Here is a 20,191-nt window from a genome sequence, read left to right as displayed (position 1 = left end):
AAATCAGGATTTGGATTGACTGTGGATCCACCTCGGAATGACCCCTCATAGAAAGCAATCACATGAGATAATACATCACGTTTTAACATGAATTCGCATGGTTGGACCTGCAGTGGCTTCGGATCAGAGCTGCAAAAACCCTCTGTGTGATAAGGCCCTTAGAAGCTCTTGGATCCATTGTGTTGTCTTTTTCCCCACCTGAACAGAAGAAGAAGAGGTCATTCACATTTCTGAGCACGGAATAAGGCCTCACCCCTCCAGCACTGGGCAAACTGCATCGACTGCTGCCTCTGTCCTTCCTTCTCTTTCACTCCATGAGGACAACCGGGCTTTCAGGGTGGAATCCAAGCTGGATCAGGAGGAAGAAGAGGAAGAGGAGGGGACTGACAAAGGCCAAGGGCCAGGTAAGGGAGAACCTTCCCACTTTTGGGTCCCAAAATGTGTCATACAATGTGTTTTGTAAGTAAGGAAGGAAAGGGTTGTATGAAGGGTGAATGTAAAAAGGAGGAGAGGGGAGGGGAAAAAAAGGAATGTGGTAGCACCGTTAACTATGCTATTTTCGCATGAGCTTTTGTGGATAAACTGTAAATCAACTTCTTTGAATGCAGTATAGAGTGATATCCAGGCCTCAGGATATAAAACACATTTACACAGTAGTGGACTCCCACCATAGGATCAAGAAAGATGCAAATGATAACTCTGGCCCTAAATTTTCAAAAGACTGCATAAAGTGATACGGGTCTTTCAGATCCATAGTTCTGTTGATGCTTGAAGGCAGTAAATCTGCTTACCAAAAAGCTAGTTTCCCAGGGTTCAAAACTCTGTCTGAGAGAATTCCTGTCTTTGTACGTGGAGTATCGAGGACTCTTGTTTGAAGCCAATATCTTTGTCTATACCTTTACTAATGGACTGGTGTTTGTGAACATAATTCAGTCCAGCTGTTTCTCTTTCTAGTCTTCCTTTGAAATTGCACCCAATGAAGTGGGTCTATATCCACAAAAGCTTGTGCTAAAATAAAAAACTAGTTAGCCTTAAAGGTGCTACCGCATTCCTCCCCCCCCCCATCCTTTTCCCTTCCTGCTGTTTATGCTTTGAGGGACTATCAGAAGTTGGAAACTACTGCATAGGATGAGGAAATGCAGTAGTTTCTGCAACCTTTTGCTGCCATCTTGTGGGAAGCTTATGTGGATCCAGATGAGAAGTCTGTTTCAACAAGAATTATGGAATAAAATATATGTGCCATCCATCAAGTTACCTGTTGACACAGTGGGATTCGTAAGGTTTCTTGGGCAAGGACTCCTCAAAGGTGTTTTCTTCTGATATAGAGCCTATGGCTCCTGGTGGTCTCCCCAGAGCCACCCATTAAAAATGTCAGGCTTCACTCAGAAAATGCCTAAAATTGACTTCAGAACCAGAGCATGCACTTTCTGTTCCAATCTGAATTTTGTTTTCAGCTTGACTGCATATGTGGTTGTTCAGACTTGCATGTTGGGGAAAATGTGCAAAAAGGAAGCATAAACTGGGGAGCATCCAATAAAATATGCAGAAAAAACTGGAGACATGTTATCAAGGTAGCGTGTCCCTGTTAGTGCTCTTGGACATCTCAGCGGCTTTCGATACCATAGACCATGGTATCCTTCTGGAGCTCCTGGCAGAGGTGGGAATCGGGGGCACTGCGCTCCAGTGGTTCCGATCCTACCTTTCCGGGAGGTTCCAGATGGTGCAGCTGGGGGACGTGTGCTCCGATAAGAGGGCCCTTACATCTGGGGTCCCTCAAGGAGCCATTCTGTCTCCCATGCTTTTTAACATTTACATGAAACTGCTGGGAGAGATCATCCGGAGTCATGGGGTGCGGGGTTATGAGTATGCTGATGACACCCAAATAATTTTCTCTATGTCTCCGACTGATGCAGTGACCAGGGATGGCATCTCTCCTCTCGTGGCCTGTCTGGAATCGGTAATGGGCTGGATGAGGGAAAACAGACTCAGCCTGAATCCAGAGAAAATGGAAGTACTCATGATAGGTTCTCCCGGCCCGGGGATGGCGGTGGTTCCACCTGTCCTGAATGGGATCACGCTTCCTGTGAAGGACTCAGTACGCAGTCTGGGGATGCTTATTGACTCGTCGCTCCATCTTACCTCTCAGGTGGATGCGACGGTCAAGAGTACCTGTTATCAGCTTCGGCTGATACGCCAGCTGCGTCCCTACCTGGACCGGAGGGACCTTGAAACTGTAGTACATGCTCTGGTAACCTCTCGATTGGATTTCTGCAACGCGCTCTACATGGGGCAACCCTTGTACCATACCCGGAAGCTGCAACTAGTGCAGAATATGGCAGCACGACTGGTCACTGGTACTTCCAGGGCCAGTCATATAACACCTGTGCTTAAAGACCTTCATTGGCTGCCTATTTGCTTCCGGGCGCAATACAAGGTGTTGGTTATTACCTATAAAGCCCTAAATGGCTTGGGCCCAGGGTACCTGGAGGACCGCCTCTCTCCGTACAATCCGCCCCGCACACTCAGATCAACTGGGCAGCAATTATTAAGAGTTCCAAAGGCATGACTAGTTACTACCACCAGGAGGGCCTTTACCACATTGGCCCCCAACCTCTGGAACTCGCTGCCCCCTGACCTCCGCTTGGCCACCTCCCTGGCCCAATTTAAGAAGGGGTTGAAAACATATCTTTTCAAGCGGGCTTACCCCTGACTCTATCCCCCGGTATATTTTCACCCCTCCGTCATCAGCTGGTTAAGCTGGCATGAGTTTGCTTGTTTTTACTGTATGTTTTAATGTATTTTAATATGTTCAATTGTTCAGATGTATGGATTATCCTGTTGTACACCGCCCTGATTTTTAGAAGGGCGGTATAGAAATAAACTTTTTTATTATTTATTATTATTTAAGGTGCTCAACAGATAAATGATTTAATATTGATAAGAAACCCAACAGATTTCATTGCTGACCTCTGACTTCACCACAGCTATTGTATTGTTTTAAAATATGTTTTATGTTTAAATTCTACATTGTTTAATTGTATTTTAAGGGGGGGTGGGTTGAGGGTTTGGTCTGTATATTTTAATCTTGTAAGCCGCCTCAATTGCATTTTGTAGAGAGGCGGAATATAAATACATTTTTTATTATTATTATTATTATTATTATTATTAGATTTCATCCTGTTTATCCCGTCTTCATGGGCTTCAGATTCTCTGAAGATGCCAGCCACAGATGCTGGCGAAACATCAGGAATAAACTCTTCTAGAACATGGCCCCTTAGCCCAAAAAACCCACAAAAAACTATGAATGCAAATTTATGTATAGAAATGTTTGAAAGTGTAATCACCTGTCCAGAAAGGAGGTCTGCTGAACAACTGGTATTTTGATTTGTGGATGATGTCTTTTGTATTTAGAGAGGAAGTGGCACTGTTCTTATGGATGTTTATAAGTGGATATGTTCTGGGGACAATAGTCTTGTTTTAATTGTTGTGAACTGCTCTGCCAAGATTTTGTAAAAGTAGGTTAAAACATTTGCCGTACTTTGTAGGAAAAAAGGGAAGTTGCACTGGCACTGTCCAGCCTACCTTCTGGCTGTGGCCTAGTTCCCCCTTCAGCCTCTCTGCCCAGAGCAGACCATCCATGGGCTTCTTTGAAAACTGAGGAGTCTTTGGCCCTGGGATGAGTGGCGTTAAAGAGCCAACACAAGCCTGGTTTTCTTTCCAGGAATAGGGAGCCAGCTCAGCATCATCACCAAGCACAAGGAGGCTGTTGGAGAACTAGACAACAACCCTGTTTCGAAAGCCATTGCCCGCCATCTTGGCATCGATATCTCTCCAGAGGGACGGGCAGCCAGGAATCGCAGGGGCATTGCCATCATCATTCATGGAGCTCCCCTGACAGGTGTGACAGAGAGAGAGAAACTCCTCTTGATGCAGTTTTCTTTCCTTCCTGCAGGAATAAATGGGAAAAGGTCATAGTACATGCTTCCTCTCACCTAAATATCCTGCACTTAACATGCTTTGTAGGGTGTAATTTGCACAACTGATGGCTGAGATACCAAACTCTGATGCAGGGAAATTTATCCTGCCTGCCCGGCTTTCTCTCTGTGGCTGTTGCCACTGCCATTCAGGAAGCCGGCTGGATAACCTCAAATAGATTTCCTTGAGTCCTGAAGGGAGTGGGCCTCCACAGCACAGGGCCTGTAGCCACTGTGTGCTCATCTGCCTCTTGACCTGGCAGCTCTTAACCATCATGTTCACTCCTCCACCTCTCTTGGGGGTTTACTGATATCTCTTTATCCCAGGGAAGACAGGTGCTGCTGTGATCCTGGCCAAACACTACAATGCTGCATGCTTGTCCATTGATTCTGTGGTTATGGAAGCCATCTCTGATCGGAGCAGTTCGGCAGGGCTTCGGGCACGGGAACTCTGCATTCGAGCAGCCATTGAGCAAGCCCAACGGGAAAACGAGGAAGGTGGTAAGTAGGCCCAGCAGGTCACTTGCTTTCCCTCCTCTGTGTTGCTTTGTTGTACCCAGTTTTCCCTCAGCACCCTGAAATTGACCTATTCCCAGAGGCTTGTCTACTCTCTGAGCACAGACACCTGTCAGTCAGACTGTCCCTTTCCTGACAGCCTCTTCTTAGTGGGAAGTTTGAACTCTGAAGGAGTCTTCCTCCAGTTCTCTCACATGTAATACATCCAGGCAGTGTATCCTGAAGAGGATTCAGTTTGGATCCCAATCTAGCTTTTTGGAAAACAGCCCAGCTTGGCTCAGACAGGGGATGGCAGGCAGACACAAGGCAACATGAATGACAGAAAAAAATTAACGTCTTGGTCCCATGCATTTTACTGAAAAAAGGGAGGCTCCCATGCCCAATGCTTAGTGCCCTTTTGGAGTGTACCAGAGACCAGACATGTACATGGAAAGGATGTGTCAGAATAGAATCATAGAATTGTAGAGTTGGAAGAGACCACAAGGGTCATCCAGTCCAACTCCATTCAGCCATGCAGGAACTCTCAATCAAAGCATACCCGACAGATGGCCATCCAGTCTCTGTTTAAAAAAGGAAGGAGACTCCACTACACTCTGAGGGAGTTTGTTCCACTGTCGAACAGCCCTTACTGTCAGGAAGTTCCTCCTAATGTTGAGGTGGAATCTCTGTTCCTAGAGCTTGCATCCATTGTTCCGGGTCCTCTGGAGCAGCAGAAAACAAGCTTGTTCCCTTCTCAATATGACATCCCTTCAAATATTTAAACAAGGCTATCATATCATCTCTTAACTTTCTCTTTTCCAGGCTAAACATCCCCAGCTCTCTAAGTTATTCCTCATAGGGCATGATTTCCAGACCCTTCACCATTTTAGTCGCCCTCCTTTGGACACGCTCCAGTTTCTCGATGTGCTTTTTCAATTGTGGTGCCCAGAACTGGACACAATATTCCAGGTGGGGCCTGACCAAAGCAGAATAGAGTGGCACTATTACTTCTCTTGATCTAGACACTATAATTTTATTGATGCAGCCTAAAATTGCATTGGCCTTTTTAGCTGCCACATCACACTGTTGACTCATGTGGTCTACTTGGACTCCTAGATCCCTTTCACTTGTAGTCTTGTTCAACCAGGTGTCCCCCATCCTGTATTTGTGCATTTCATTTTTCCACCCCAAGTGCAGTACCTTACATTTGTCCGTGTTGAACTTTATTTTGTTAGCTTTGGCCCAGCTTTCTAGTCTATTCAGGTCGTTTTGAATTTTGATCCTGTCCTCTGGAGTATTAGCTATTCCTCCTAATTTGATGTCATCTGCAAATCTGATAGTATGCCCCCAATTCTGTCGTCCAAGTCATTGATAAAGATGTTGAATAGCACTGGGCCCAGGACAGAGCCTTGTGGGACCCCACTGGTCACTTCTCTCCAGGATGAAAAGGAGCCATTGTTGAGCACCCTTTGGGTTCGGCCGGTCAACCAATTACAAATCCATGTAACAGTTACCTTGTCTAGCCCACATTTTACAAGCTTGTTTGCAAGAATGTCGTGGGAAACTTTGTCAAAAGCCTTACTGAAATCAAGATAAACTATATCCACAGCATTCCCTTCTTCTACCAAGCTGGTAATTTTATCAGAGAAAGAGATAAGATTTGTCTGACATGACTTGTTTCTCTGAAACCCATGTTGACTCTTTGTGATTATGGAATTACCTTCTAGATGCTCACAGACTCTCTGTTTAATGATGTGCTCTAGAATCTTTACTGGTATTGATGTCAGACTAACTGGACGATAATTGTTGGGAGCCTCTTTTTTCCCTTTTTGAAGATGGAGACTATGTTTGCCCTCCTCCAGTCTGCTGGGACTTCTCCTGTTCTCCAGGAGTTCTCAAAGAGTATTGCCAATGGCTCCGATATTATATTTGCCAGTTCTTTTAATACTCTTGGATGTACAGTACAGTAGTTCATCTGGTCCTGGAGACTTATATTCATTTAGATTAATGAAGTATTTCTGTACTATCTCTTTGCTTATTCTGTGCTGAAATTCCCCTATTCTATCCTCTGCTCCTCAGGTTGAGCACCCTTTTCCTTTTCTGAGAAGACTGAGGCAAAGAAGGTGTTGAATAATTCTGCCTTTTCTCTGCCTTCTGTTAGCATATTTAGCAATAGATTATCCTGATAACGTTTCATGTGCAAACGCGTGTGGGATCATTGTCCAAGATGATCAATTCAGAACCCAATGTCAGGTCAGAAGTCAGTCTTGTGCTTGTCAATGGATTGCATGTGAAATGATGGAAATGGGGGACTCCAGCCTTTTAAGCAGGTTTGCATACAGCCCTAAAAATAATGAAGAAATCACTGCCTATCACGTTGGATTCCAGGACTTCTTGGCTCTAACAGTGTTGTACAAATTTGCTCTGACTTGTCCTCTTGACTTCCTTTGGGGAAGGCTGACCCTTTCTCTCTGTCTCTCTCCCTCTGTGTATTGAGCAGGTGAAGGGCAGCCTTCTCTGGCTTTGGGCACCAGGCTGAGTGCAGAGGCTTTGGCCAAGCACACCTCAGATGGCAGCCAGCATAGCTCTGAGTCCAAAACAGGACCCCTCTCCAACATCTCCAGAGGCTACCGTGGGAGCACCGCAACAGCAAAGGGAAAATCCGAAGGCCATGGGTCACAAAAGCAGCAGCAGCAGCATCCACAGTCAGATCAGCCTGGGTCCCAGGTGAGAAACTTAGCCAGGTCTTCTCCCACTCTCTATGTAGGGTGTGGATTTGGATTCTGGAGGTCAGTGTGAAACCCTGTCTGTACACAATTGCTCATATACTGCTCTCCTCCTCTCCCGATGGCTCTTCTTCAAGGGACTGGTCAGGCCATGCCTTCTGGGTATCAGCAGTGCTGCAGTACCAGGTGCTGCTCCCAGACTCTCACCGGAGAAAAATCCTGGCCAAACATTAATTGTGTGCATCTATGTGCAACGTTAATTGTGTGCAACAGGTTGCCTGTTGACCTACAATGACCCAATGAATGTTTCATGGGGAAATCCTCAGAGGTGGTTTTGCCAGTGTCTTCCTCTGAAACAAAGACTACAGCACCTGGCATTCCTTGGTGGCCTCCCATCCATGTTCTAACCAGGGATGACCTTGCTGAGCGTCCAAGACCAGACAGGATTGAGTGCCTTTTTAGGCATTAATTACCTGCTTTGAATTAACATGCAAAGAGAAGGATGCCTACCCTCTCATTCCTAACATGAAAAATAAGAAGTCTGAAAAAGAGAGGTTTCTCTTCCCAATAAACAAAGACTCTGATTTTCTAGGGAGTGTGCCTTTTCTGTGGGGCAGCTGGTACACTTCCTTCTAGGCTTTGAAGAGTGAGAGCCAGGGATGTGGTGTACTTGGCCAGCCCCATGGCTCATTTCCTAACAGGCGCCCTCTGCTTTGTGGCCCCACTTTCAGGTTCCATCCAGCCCCATTCCTAGTGCTCCGATCCAGCAACGCCTAAGCATCAGTGCCAGTGTGGCAGGAGATTATGGCTTGATGAGCTGCACACTTCCAGAAGAGCTCTTGGTCGAGATTCTTTCTGAGAGGATGCAGGTAAGACCAGCCAGGAGGAGGCATGGGCCAGTTGGCCAGATAATGCCAGGAAACAGTTTGAGACAAAAGGGATGCTTGCTGGTTTCTCCTGGAGAGCACAGCAGGGCTGGACACCATGCCTGTCTCTCCCACCTGCTCTCTATCACCTGGACCTAATGCAGAGTGGTGCTTTCCTTTCCGAGCAGCTCAGTGACTGTTATCGCGGCATGGTGTTCGATGGGCTAGAAACCATATTTGCCCGTAGCTTGACATCCACACTCCTCTGCCTTCTCAAAGCAATCAACAACCGGCGCTATATCTATTTTGTGAACCTGTCCCAGGACTTTGCTGCTATGAAAGCCAGAGAGAAAAGCAAGCAAGAGCAGGAAGGTAAGCCAGAGGGATGGGTGGGGATGTCCTTCTGCTCAGCCCAACGCTTCCTATTTGAGGTTTCCCATCCCAGTGGGATCCCAGACTAAGCCCCACTGAATATGGAGTATCTTGGAGCCACAGTTTGACCTGCATCCCCCCAACTTCACTACCCTCTCCCTCTTGGCAAGACACCTCATGGGGCGGGGGAGATGAAGTGGCAGCGGTGTTGCCGGTTGGCCTGGATTTGGCCTTGTGTCAGACCCAGGCCTCGGTCTTCTTTCTTGGTTTGTACGAAAGAACGAGAGCAGCAAGAAGCCATTACACGAGAGAAAGCTCGTCTCCAGGAGATGGATGAAGAGGAGTATGATGCCCTGACAGAAGAACAGAAAATCCAGTTTGACCGTGAACTCTTGCAGGCTCTGCGGGAGCGGAAAAAAAGGTCAGGGGGCTCTTCCTTGGCAGCCATGGGAATGTGCTTTGCCCACCTGTGCAAGGAGGGCCACAGCTGTTTTGGAGGAAATTGTTTCCTCCTCCATAGGAATCATAGCACTAGACAGTTGGAAGGATACCCAAGGGGCATCTAATCCTAACCCATCTCCAGCCACTTCCATTGTACTCATACTTTCCTCTGTTGTGCCCCATAGGGGAATCCGCTGACCCTGAGGGATGATGGGCAATGTATGCTTGCAAATGGGGTGGGTGGAGAGAGTGAACATGCTTCCCAGTGATGGCGCCAAGCTCCACAGGTGGTGGACCCTGTTGCTGGAAGTGGGGTGTCAGGTTTTGGGAGGCAAGTGGGCAGAACCTCCCTTTAAATTCAGACTTTGGGGTGCTATGACTCCCAGTTGGCCTTCAAGGGGCTCAATGGATCAGGCTTTACTAAAGCCCAGCTCCTTTTTTGATGAGACCTCCAGGTACTCAAAGCAGTCCCTCTCTGGTCCTCCTTGCTATGAAAGGACCCTTCCATCACACTACATACCGGTTCATCATTTACCCAGGAGAAAAGAAATGGGTGAGCATGTGTTGGCCTGTGGGGGAATTAACTAGCTGTCCTCCTTCCACCATTCATTGCAGGGAGCAGGAGAAGCTGGCTCGGGAGCTGGAGGAGAAGAAGCATCAGCAGGAATTGGAGCGTCTGCGAGAGGAGGAAGAGCTGAGGAAGAAGTCAAAGCGATACAAGAGGGAAGCTGCAAGGGAGAAAGAAGAACCTCCTGCCGCTGTCGCCGGCAAGAAGGGCCAGCAGGGAGGAAAGCAGGTGAGTGCCTCTCCCAGGAGCACAAGCCCACCAAGCCCCCATGTTAGCCAGAACTGATGGGGAGCATACAGGATTACTCTGAGGAGGAGAGACGGTACCAATGGACTTGTCTCTGGGCAGCAGCACCAGGTGGCACTCAGTGAAACTGTGGTGCTTGAAAGGATGGGTATTTGAAGTAGCTAGATCTCTTCTCCTTTCTGTGGGACTGAAACCATCTGCCACTTGGCCTAAATAATAATAATAGCTGAATTATCTCCCTTTCTTTTCCCTGGTTCTTTCTGGCCACTCCAGAATGCCCCAGTGCCCAGTCTCAAATCTGATGGTAAGCTGAACGAAGGGGTGGAGCGCAAATCATCTGCAAAGGATCGTCAGGATGTGAGCACCAATGACAAAGATGAAAAGAAAAAGAAAAACCGTCTGGTCCTGCCGAACGGGCAGCCAGTGGCAGTGCAGCCTCTGGCCCAAGACGAAGAGGAGGCCGAGAAGGAAATGATGAGCGAGAGCGAGAAGAGCCTGGCCCATCGCTTCAAGCTCTATGAGGCGGCGCAGAAGGAGATCTTGCCAGTCCTGATGTTCTGGGACAGAGTCCAGCTGGTCCAGCTGCAGCCCCCTGGTTCTGAGGAGAAGCCGGAGGAAGTGGAGGACCAGCGCCAGGCTCCCTCCGGCCGCAAGGGCAGGAAGGACCGAGAGAGAGAGCGCCAGGAGCGCCTGGAGAAGGAAAGAGCCGAGAAGGAGCGCCTGGAGAAGGAACGGGTGGAGAGGGAGCGCCTGGAAAAGCTCAAAGCCATGGAAGACCAGGAGGGCGAGGGAGGCGAAGGAATAGGCATTGGCATCCCCTACCTGGACATCCAGGTCCTCAGTTCCGAGGAATCCAGTGGCAAGAGGATCCTGGAGAGTGGCAAGTTGCCAGATGTCGTCCAGGTGTGATCTTTCTCCTGTGTACGGTGGGTGGACTGGGCTCTGTACACACCAAGGTGGGCAACAGCAGGTAGGCTGACCACCTCTTCCCATGCCTGGGGAGCCTCCAGCCTCTCAGCAGTCCTCATGCCAATGGCAAGGGAATGCTGGGACCAATAGTCAGACGACTGCAGGATGCCCACCCCTGTGTTCGTGGACAGAACCCTTTTTGGTGTCACTGGAGACGAGGAGGTTGGCAGGGTGCCTTTTGCATTTCTTGGCCTCCTCAACATCCTGCTTACATTTAAAAACTGGGCATGTTTCTCATGGCATGATTGCTTCACCACAGCTCATTTCAGAGAGACCTCTAGCATCTCCTAATCTCACAAAATGAGACTGGGCAGCAAAGCCAGGCTTCCTTTAACACCCCACGGTTGCCTCTGGGGTCTCTGGCCTTTGGCATGTCTACCAATATTATGTTCCATGTTTCATAGTGTGGGTGGGGCCAGTGGTCCGGGAATAGGGAGACCCCTCTGGGAATCCATGAGCAGGCTGAGGCGCAAAATGCACACATGAAACCAATATTGATGCAGCAAGAAGAAACAAAACTTGAATGCAGTAGTGATGTCCCCAACACAAACTAAACAAAACGGTTCCCAAACTGGTGTCCAAGTTGCATCACTGGAACACGCAGCTTTCAGTCCTTAGAACACTTCACGGGGAAGCTCCCGGTCTCACTCTTCCTGGACCCTTGCCTGAGGCAGTCTGAAAGCCTTCTCGACATATTCTAACTCCGCTTTCTCTCTTTCTAATGGGCGCAGCCCGTGTTCCCAACACTCCCCCTTGGAGTCCCACCAAGTCCCTTCGAGGTTGTGTGGACTTTGAGCAGCTCATCCTATTCCCGGATTGTAAGGCTCCCCGCTGAGGACCCCTTCCCAACGCGGCTCCACTAAGCGCACTGCTTGGTGGGGCCCTATGCGGAGGTGTCCATATGACGCCTGAAGGCTAATGGTGCAGCCTGACCGGACAGGAGTTCTGGTTACCTGCTCTTTCCCTCTCATATACGCCTCACTGCACCTCCCTCTTCAGCGTTGTCTCCTCTCCCCGAACGCCTCGTCCTTACTCCTTAAATGGTTCCCCAGTTCCTCCTCTTTCTCGGGCGTGGTCGCGTTCCCCACTTGCACTTCCACCTGCGCTTGTTCCCCTCTTTCCCCTTCTTCTGCCTGCCGCTCCTTCTCAGGGTCCTCCCCCCTGTCTACCTCTTCTCTCGCCTGCTCAACCCAAACCTCCTTCTCCACTTTTCTACAATAGTCATAAGATCCAGACAATAAAGTTTAACCTCCATTAGCAACAGACAAAGTAACCTCCCTTGCGATCAAGGCTGCCTTCATCCTGTGGTTTGGAGATGGGGTGCCAGTAAAGAAGAACAAAACAGCCATGAAATACCTCCTTAGAGGTGTATGAACTACTTGAATCTCTGGTTTGTTATACACAGAGTGAAAAGCTCAGTGCTTAAACTCTTTCCTCTGGTTGCTCTTCATACAGTAATAAAAGTCCTTCTTACCTCTAACAGCCTATAGCATGAAGTCTGCAAACAGTCTCTGTTTTTTGTTGTTTCTGTAGTGGCATTAATGGGCATGGCACTGTACAAAATGAAACAAAAAGCATACAATCTAATAAATCCAGTAGTGCAATCAATTAAATAGTTAAGACACTTCAGACACTTTGTCTCAAAGTCTGCAACCACCATACCCTTTCATTAACATATTTTTTTAAATTCTCTTTACTCTTGCACTGAGTATTAATACAACTTTGCCTCTCTCCCTAGGTCTTGAACGGTTTGGGGCTGGGTCCCTTGGGGCCCCCCATCCCTCCCACTGCTTTTTTCTCTGTGATCCCATACCCAGAGAAGCGCATGGCACCTGTCTCAGGAGAGGCTCTCAAGCACTTCACTTTCCTGGCATCTGAAGAACTGAATCTGGATGAAGACAAGAAGGAGTCAGAGGCTGGAACAGAGGCAATGACAAGCCTCCCAGCAGTGAAGGTAGGGAGGCCTCCCTGAGACCAAGAATGGACAACTGCTGCTCCAGGGGACAAGGACAAATGTGCCTTGGGCACATTTTGGTTGAAAACCAGCAGGCAATGTGACCAGGAAGCAATAATAAGGTTTTCCCACAAAATGTGGCCAATATATGGCTCCAGGCACCATCTGGGGACATCTTTGAGCAAATATTTTGCCCTTAACTTTTTAAAAAATGTGTGAGAGTGAGGTGGCCCCAAGAGTCTTACTTGGGGGGATGTGAGTGGCCAGGAAAAAATAAGTTAGGAATGACACTTTCCTATTGCTGTTGTAGCCCCATTCTTTGTTGTTGTTGTTGTTGTGTTGTTGTTGTTAACTGAGTCAACTTCGTCTCATGGCAGCCCTGTGGATGAGACACCTTCATCTGCTCTGTGTAGTTCCTTCAGGTTCCTAACCTTAGCCTCCCTGACCTAATCTATCTATCTAATATGTGGTCTCTTTTCACTGCCCTCCACCTTTCCAGAATTATTGTCTTCAGTGATGTGGCCAAAGTACCACAGCCTCAATGTTACCTTCTTGACTTCTAAGGAGAGTTCAGGCATGATCTGTTTGAAACCCCATTTGCTTGTTTCATGGTCATCCACTTGATCTGTTCAAGGACTTCAGCCCTCTTCTCCAGCACCACATCTCAAATGAGTTGATTTTCTTTCTGTCGGCTTTCTTCACTGTCTAGCTCATATCCATACATAGTGATGGGGAATACAATGGTTTGGACAATCCTTACTTTAATTTTCAGTGTTATATCTTTGCTTTTTGTGGTCTTATTTAGTCCTTTCCTTTCTTTGACTAGAAGGAAAATACAGGGGAACCTTTAACAGGCACCATTGCTGATTGCATACATGAAGGACCCCCTCTCTTCTCTCTTTCTTCCTGCGTTTCTCCTCCTGGGTTTCAGGAGGAACAGATCACCCCAACTCGAGGCAAATCCAGAAAGGAAAAACCTGAGCCAGTTCGAGAAACTCCTAAGGACAAGAAAGGGGCCGTGCGTGGCAAGAAGAGTGCTCAGACGAGCCTCGGTACCGTAACCAATCTGTCAGAGCTAGATCAGGGCAGCCTCACAGCAGAACCATCATGCGAGAAGCTTATCAGGTGAGGGGTGCAACCCTGGGCCTGGGGCAGTGGAGCCTGTGCAGGACAAGGGCTAAGCCTTTGCGTTTCCAGCAGCTGAGAGACAGGGAGCATTTGCACACACCTCTGGCTGGTCATGCATGAAGTGCCCTTTTGAAGCACACAGTCTTCTCAGTTGGACAAGGGGTGCCTGACCAGAGTTTCTTCTCAAGAAACATAAAGTGCTTCCTGTTGTAGGGGACCAGAGCTCTGCCCCTGTGAGGGGGATAACGCTCATACCCATGTAATGCCCCCAGCCCCCCTCTGCTTTCAAATAGTCTCTTAGGTTTCTTGTCTTGCAGGCTGAACACTTTCCGCTGGACCGTTCCTGCTAATGGAGAGGTTTCCATTCGCCTCCATTTCTCCTCCATCACAACAGGACTGTTCGATCAGGTCCTGAATTTTGAAATCCTGGGAACTAGACGGCAGTATCAAGTTTATTGCAGGGGTACTTGCACTTACCCAACTATCTCCCAGGACCCCAGGTAAGTGCCAGGAAAAGTGCAGTGTGTAAGCTGACCAGTCAGCCCAAGAGAGGCATGTGCCCACATTTTAACCCCTTCCTGTTGGCCTGGACCTAAACCTACAAGATGCTAATTAGCTCAGACCTAATTCCTATTGGTTGCTAATCATGGTGGCATTATGTGACTTCAGATCTATTCAGAATTATTGTCATCCTATCTTAGGGGTTTCCTGGCAATGTTTATTATTCAGAGGAGATTTGCCATAATATACTCCCTAGTTAGGACCTCAAGGTGGTATACAACCAATTATATTGCAGTACAAATATAGTACTTTTGTGCAGTTGGGCCTTCTGTGTTGATCAGCTCCTGCTGCATCTCTGCATCTCTAACCCAGGATTGTTTTCCCCCACCGTAAGAAGAGCATCAGGCCTGATGAAATCTTCTCCAGAAAGTACATCATGAGCACGGGTGTGCTCCACTTTGGCCCCTTGCTCTGTGGGAAGTCAAGAGAGAGGTAAGTGCCTTTTCCTGTTGTATTCAGGGTAAAAGTGTAAAAGGACCAGAGACCATTGCCATCTCCTCAGAGCATCTCCTTTCTGGGCAATTTTTGGCTCCTTCTCTGTGGAGGGATTCTGGGAATTATAGTGCACAAGATTAACTTTCCAAGCATTGAGCATGAAATGTTAGAAGCTGCAGTTGATCTCTGTCCTGGTTGAGCACTGCCTTGCCTAGACAACTTGTAGCTGTTGCGATTGCCAGCTTGACTGCAAAAGAAGCATGATGAGATGGGAGAAGATTTAGGTCTTCCTTGGACATAAACTACTTTGCTATAATGACAGGTTTCCTGTTGCAGGGAAAAGCACATCTGGCCAGAGAGTAGGGGGGAACACGAGGTCCCTCCCTCACAGCCAGGCTGCAGCCAATCCTTTGTCCAGCCATCTTTGCCTCTGACATTCATGGCATTTACCTATAAAGCCCTACATGGCTTGGGCCCGAGTTACTTGAGGGACCGCATCTCCCCATATAATCCGCCTCGCACACTCAGAACAACAGGGAAGAACTTGCTGGAAATTCCACCTTCTAAATATGTTATTACTTCCCAGATGGCCTTCTCAGTAGCGGCCCCACAAATCTGGAACAGTCTTCCCGACGAGCTCCGTCTTATCACCCCCCTGGAAACATTTAAAAAGAGGCTTAAAACCTTCCTCTTCTGTCAAGCCTTCCCCCCTGGAAAATGAAGTCGTGTACTCTGATCCCATTGACTCTCTACCTCACCCTATTGATTGATTGAATGATTGTTTTTAGATTTGTATATTGTATTTAGTGCTCTTGGTTTTATCTATTTTTATGATGTGTTTTGTAATTGGTTTTAAACTCTATGTAAACCGCTTTGATCTTTTGGAAAAGCGGTATATAAATAAAATTTATATTATTATTATTATTATTATTATTATTCCTCACGATAACAGATACAAGGCTGCTCGATACCCAAATCACTTCGAAAAGATCACCATTCTCAACATCTCCCCTTTGGAAGCTGAAGTGCATTTCTTCTTCCAGTATGACTCCAAGGCCTTCACGTACCTCCTGGACCCCCCCTCCATGACCCTCAAGCCCAACGAGAAGCAGGTAAAGTCAGAAGGTGGGCACTCTCTTTCGTTAACAGGCTTCCCAAATGGCCGCCCACCTAACTTGATACTGTGGTTGTCTGTCTTGACCTCCCAGCTGCTGACAGTCTGGGCATATCCAACAGCCAGTGGTATATTTGAGGACAGCATTGTCTGTTGCATTAAAGAGAACCCAGAGCCTGTGACCTTCCGGATTTGTTGCCAAGGGGTTCGCCCGGAACTGGAACTGGACCGCCGACAGCTGCATTTTGAAAAACTGCTGCTGCACAGGTTGGACCCAGCTGTTCGCCCCATTCTTCAGTTGCTGTTCCTTCCTTGCTTATTTGGTATTCGTAGCATGGTGTAGTTGGGGATGTGACACTTCCCCAAGTGCTTTGGGGAACAGAGGATCATAGAGTTGGGAAGGATCCAATGTCCCATCCTCTGCCCATGCAGTAATCCCCTGCCAGGGGTCAAGTACCCCTGAAAGGTGGGCATTGTTATCGGGTCATAGAATCATAGAGTTGGAAGAGATCACAAGGGCCATCCAGTCCAACCCCCTGCCATGCAGGAAATCTCAATCAAAGCATACCTGACAGATGGCCATCCAGCCTCTGTTTGAAGACCTCCCAGGAGGGAGACTCCATCACACTTCGAGCGAGTTTATTCCACTGTCGAATAGTTCTTACTGTCAGGAGGTTCCTCCTAATGTTGAGATGGAATCTCTTTTCCTGTAGCTTGCATCCATTGTTCTGGGTCCTACTTTCTGGAGCAGCAGAAAACAAGCTTGCTCCCTGTAGTTTTTCAACCAGTCCTGGTTGGAGATCAGCATTTTGGCATGTTATTACTGCAGGCAGCTCACAAGCTTTATGCTGCTGTCTCTTTTTTCTAGCATGAACAGAAGGGAGCTGTCTTGTGTGGTGTCTTGGTCTGAGTGTTCAAGTCTGACTTGAGGAGACCCAGGTTTAAATCCCACATTAGCCATTGAAGCCCACTTGGTGATTTTGGGCAAGTCACTCTTCTCTCAGCCTCAGAGGAAGACAACGGGGGCAAACCTCCTATGAAGAAATATGGCCAAGAAAAACCTGTGATAGGGATGCCATACATCACAGTTGACTTGACACATAATAACACAATGGACAACTGCTTCCTACCTTTCAATTTTTGCTCAAAGGAAAACATTCACAATTCATGCCTGTGGCAGATGATGAGATATATTGTTGTTGGTATTTTTTATGTGCCCTCAGGTTGACTCCAACTTATCCTCACCAGAGGTCGATGCTATGGAAATATAAAATTAGCCTAGAGGCAGCTGTAGCTGGTGGCGTCCCTGTCAGTGGGGTGGGGAGTCCACTCCATGTTTTAACAGTTTGAATTTCAAAGGTCTCTCCAAGGCTCTGAACCTAATTTGGGGATGTTTCATGACCCTGGACAGCGCCTTTGAAATTCAGACGGATAAAATCTAGAGTGGAAGCCACCAGCTGCCACTGCCAACTTACGTCATTGACACACCACTTAGATGAGGATTCAGTGTAAATTTGAGAATTCCCCTTTAGATGAAACAGGTGATGACTTGAAGGGGATCCACAAGAAACAAAGTTTGGTATGGAAATTCTACATGCCCTTTTGATGAATTGAGGCTGAAGCCAAATTCAGAGTGCCTGGTGTGGGAAGAAGATTTGAGCACTCCAGAAAACACTGTTGCGTTGGCTTCTCCTCCTCTTCCTGCAGAAAGGAAACCAAGTCTCTCTATCTTAAGAACCCCACCCCATTGCCTGTGGCCTGGCGGATTAGTGGCCTGGAGAACATTGGAGATGATTTCAGCCTGTCGGATGACTTTGGCATAATCCCACCCTTCTCTGAGTACTGCCTGCTGATGAACTTTAAGGCCACAAAGGCCCTCAACATTAAGAAGACCATTCGCCTGGAGGTGAGTGAGTAGGCTGCGTGTGGTTGCCCCTGCATGCGGCCAGTTTCCACAGCCAAACAAGGCCTGCGACTTTTCTTTTGCCCTGCTTTGGATACCAAGACTTGAACAGAAAGTGTCAAGTTGAAAGTGGTTCCCTGCAAACGCGCAGAATCTCATTTTTCATTGCTGCAGGAAAATAGTGGTTGTTTTTAATTGCTCTTAAGCATGACAAGCTAAGTGAGTTTGTATCTGTATCCCAAACCAGATACTTTTACGTTTTGGCAAAATTTAGAACAGGAGCTTTCCCTGTTTACAGAAACACTAAGGATTTCCCTGTCAAGAAAACATATGTTGCTTTGGCTCTGGGAACCCCACTCTCTTCACCTGTGTGGATGCCAGGTGGGCAGCGGTTTTGCCACTCCTCCTGCAACCATCAGTTTACAGCACCCTCCCTCTCTATTAGGAAGTGCTGTTTCTCTCCCAGTCCCTTTCACTTCCACTCAGTGTTTTTTCTCTTTCTACTCTGCTTTTTTTTCTTTCCCCATATGCACTGTTTTTCTTTCTGGCTCCTCTTTCTTTCCTTGCACCCCAGAACCTCTGCTCCATTGTCACCTCTGCTAGCTTTCCTTCTGTAGCTGCATATAGGAGTTTAAAGTCATAGTTTGGCCGGGGGGTGGGGGGGTGGGTCAACACCTTTGTGGCAGTGGGACACAGAGAGCGAAGGGGGGGGGCGTGGGGAAAGAAGAGCTCCATTGAGGGGGATATACAGTCCAGCACTCCAGGGGATTTGAAAACCACCAGCAGATATCCCTCAAACAGAGCGATGCTTGCTGTCATTGTAGGTCTCGGATGCAGAAAACATATTGGGAATTGTCCAGATTGAGAACATTCAAATTGTTGCCGAGGCCTATGATGTGGCCCTGGATATCAGCTTCCCCAAAGGTGGGTGCGAGGCTCCCCAGCGTAGGGTATTCTTGGCTCATTCCAGCTGGTGTCAATCATATTAGCCTTCCTGTATTGAGATTTCAATGTCATCTTTCTATGCTCTGTGCATTAGTGTAGAGAAATTAGAGACCATGGGCCATTCATAAAGTGTTCAGTCTTCCTCACCAAGGAAGCGCTTCTAAGAATACAATACAGAAGGCTCTTACACCAGGTCTTTAGTTATGTTTTAAAACTTTTGTATGTTCCATGTAATTTTATACTGTTTTAGCTGGATGATTTTAATTGTTTTTTTAAAAAAAATATTGTAGAGTTTTTAAACAATTTTATCCATGAGGTGCCTTGGGTTCTTTTCCAGGAGAAAGGTGGCATATAAATGTACTAAATTACAAAAAGTTTTTAAAATCCTCCATTCTCTGTGGCCATTACAGGTACAAATGGTGGCCTGGAGTTTGGGGTTGTCAGAATCACGGATGAAGTGAAGCAGACTCTGTCCCTGAAGAACAAAGGCAAATATGAGATTGGTTATAGGTAAGAGGTTCTGTCCCCCTTGAAGATGTACTCTCAATTGCCTTTTCCCCATTGGATTAAAGAAACTGCACAAAAGCTCCTTCCACCAGATATCTTCAGCACTTCTGAACAGCCTCCATGCTGCTTTTATCCCGCATTCAGATCAACATATTGTCAATATTTCTCTTTGCTTTACATCTGTATCTTGATTAAGGACTGTCATTGTAGTTTGAGAAAACAATGAAGGACCTATATGGAAATCTAGCTGGGGTGTTTCACTCTGCACAGTTGGAACACTATGATTCCCCTTTAACGGTCATAGCTGTATCCTATGGAATTCTGGGATTTGTAGTTTGGGGAGGCACTAGAACTCTCTGGCTGGGAATTCATATTATCTCCTAGATGATATATCCCTGGAATCCATAGGTTGCAGCCATGACAGTTAAAAGGGAATCACAGTGCTGTAACTGTGAAGTGTAAAAAGACTGTTAGTCAACTGACTTTATTATGCAAACAGCTAACTTTGCAAAAACCTAGCTACCCCCCCTCCCCCTTAAGTGGCTTAGCTCTTTTTAAAGGCATTGGGATAGGTATAGTTATGCATTAAAACATAAGGAGTAAGGTCCGTTTTTGTCAGAGTTTGGTCATAGTTTCATGGGGATTTCCCATTTTCTGAGTTACCTCTGGCTTTAGTATCAGGAATCATCCCAGATAACTCATGAGAAGTCTCCATTCTCTCCATACTTTCCAGCTTCACCGTGGAATCCACAGACCATAGCATGCCAAACCTGAGTCCGCTGTTCGTCATTCAGCCCCAGAAAGGGAACTTGGGTCCCAATGACCGCCCAGCTGCGGTCCAGATCATCTTCCGTGCAAAGAGGGAAGTAAAAATTGAGGACAAGCCTGTTCTGCAGTGCCACGTAAGTCAGCTAGGAGTAGCTGGCCCTAAAGCCATGTGATGCCCTGAGCGTGGGTCAGGGATGTGCGGTAAAGAGCAGGGAAGGG

At 47.3% G+C, this 20,191-nt stretch overlaps 1 protein-coding gene across 3 annotated transcripts in view; it reads left to right on the top strand.

The window, feature by feature from the left end:
* Positions 1-20,191, top strand: part of HYDIN (HYDIN axonemal central pair apparatus protein) — a 117,880-nt gene that overhangs the window by 61,389 nt on the left and 36,300 nt on the right. For all 3 annotated transcript variants that reach the window (XM_089528844.1, XM_089528843.1, XM_089528845.1), the window contains exons 39-57: positions 207-404; positions 3,722-3,898; positions 4,302-4,475; positions 6,970-7,196; positions 7,927-8,064; positions 8,250-8,433; positions 8,713-8,854; positions 9,490-9,670; positions 9,962-10,591; positions 12,396-12,611; positions 13,543-13,736; positions 14,057-14,239; positions 14,613-14,732; positions 15,688-15,847; positions 15,944-16,116; positions 17,557-17,755; positions 18,577-18,676; positions 19,108-19,207; positions 19,938-20,106. In XM_089528844.1, coding sequence (XP_089384970.1) covers positions 207-404; positions 3,722-3,898; positions 4,302-4,475; positions 6,970-7,196; positions 7,927-8,064; positions 8,250-8,433; positions 8,713-8,854; positions 9,490-9,670; positions 9,962-10,591; positions 12,396-12,611; positions 13,543-13,736; positions 14,057-14,239; positions 14,613-14,732; positions 15,688-15,847; positions 15,944-16,116; positions 17,557-17,755; positions 18,577-18,676; positions 19,108-19,207; positions 19,938-20,106 — 3,665 coding nt within the window. The remainder of the gene's footprint in view (positions 1-206; positions 405-3,721; positions 3,899-4,301; positions 4,476-6,969; positions 7,197-7,926; positions 8,065-8,249; positions 8,434-8,712; positions 8,855-9,489; positions 9,671-9,961; positions 10,592-12,395; positions 12,612-13,542; positions 13,737-14,056; positions 14,240-14,612; positions 14,733-15,687; positions 15,848-15,943; positions 16,117-17,556; positions 17,756-18,576; positions 18,677-19,107; positions 19,208-19,937; positions 20,107-20,191) is intronic.

The sequence above is a fragment of the Sceloporus occidentalis genome, unplaced genomic scaffold (genome assembly GCF_023333645.1).
Source record: "Sceloporus occidentalis isolate IW3139 unplaced genomic scaffold, rSceOcc1.0.p SCAF_6, whole genome shotgun sequence".
Lineage (NCBI taxonomy): Eukaryota > Metazoa > Chordata > Lepidosauria > Squamata > Phrynosomatidae > Sceloporus > Sceloporus occidentalis.
This window is presented reverse-complemented; position numbering and strand designations above follow the sequence as displayed.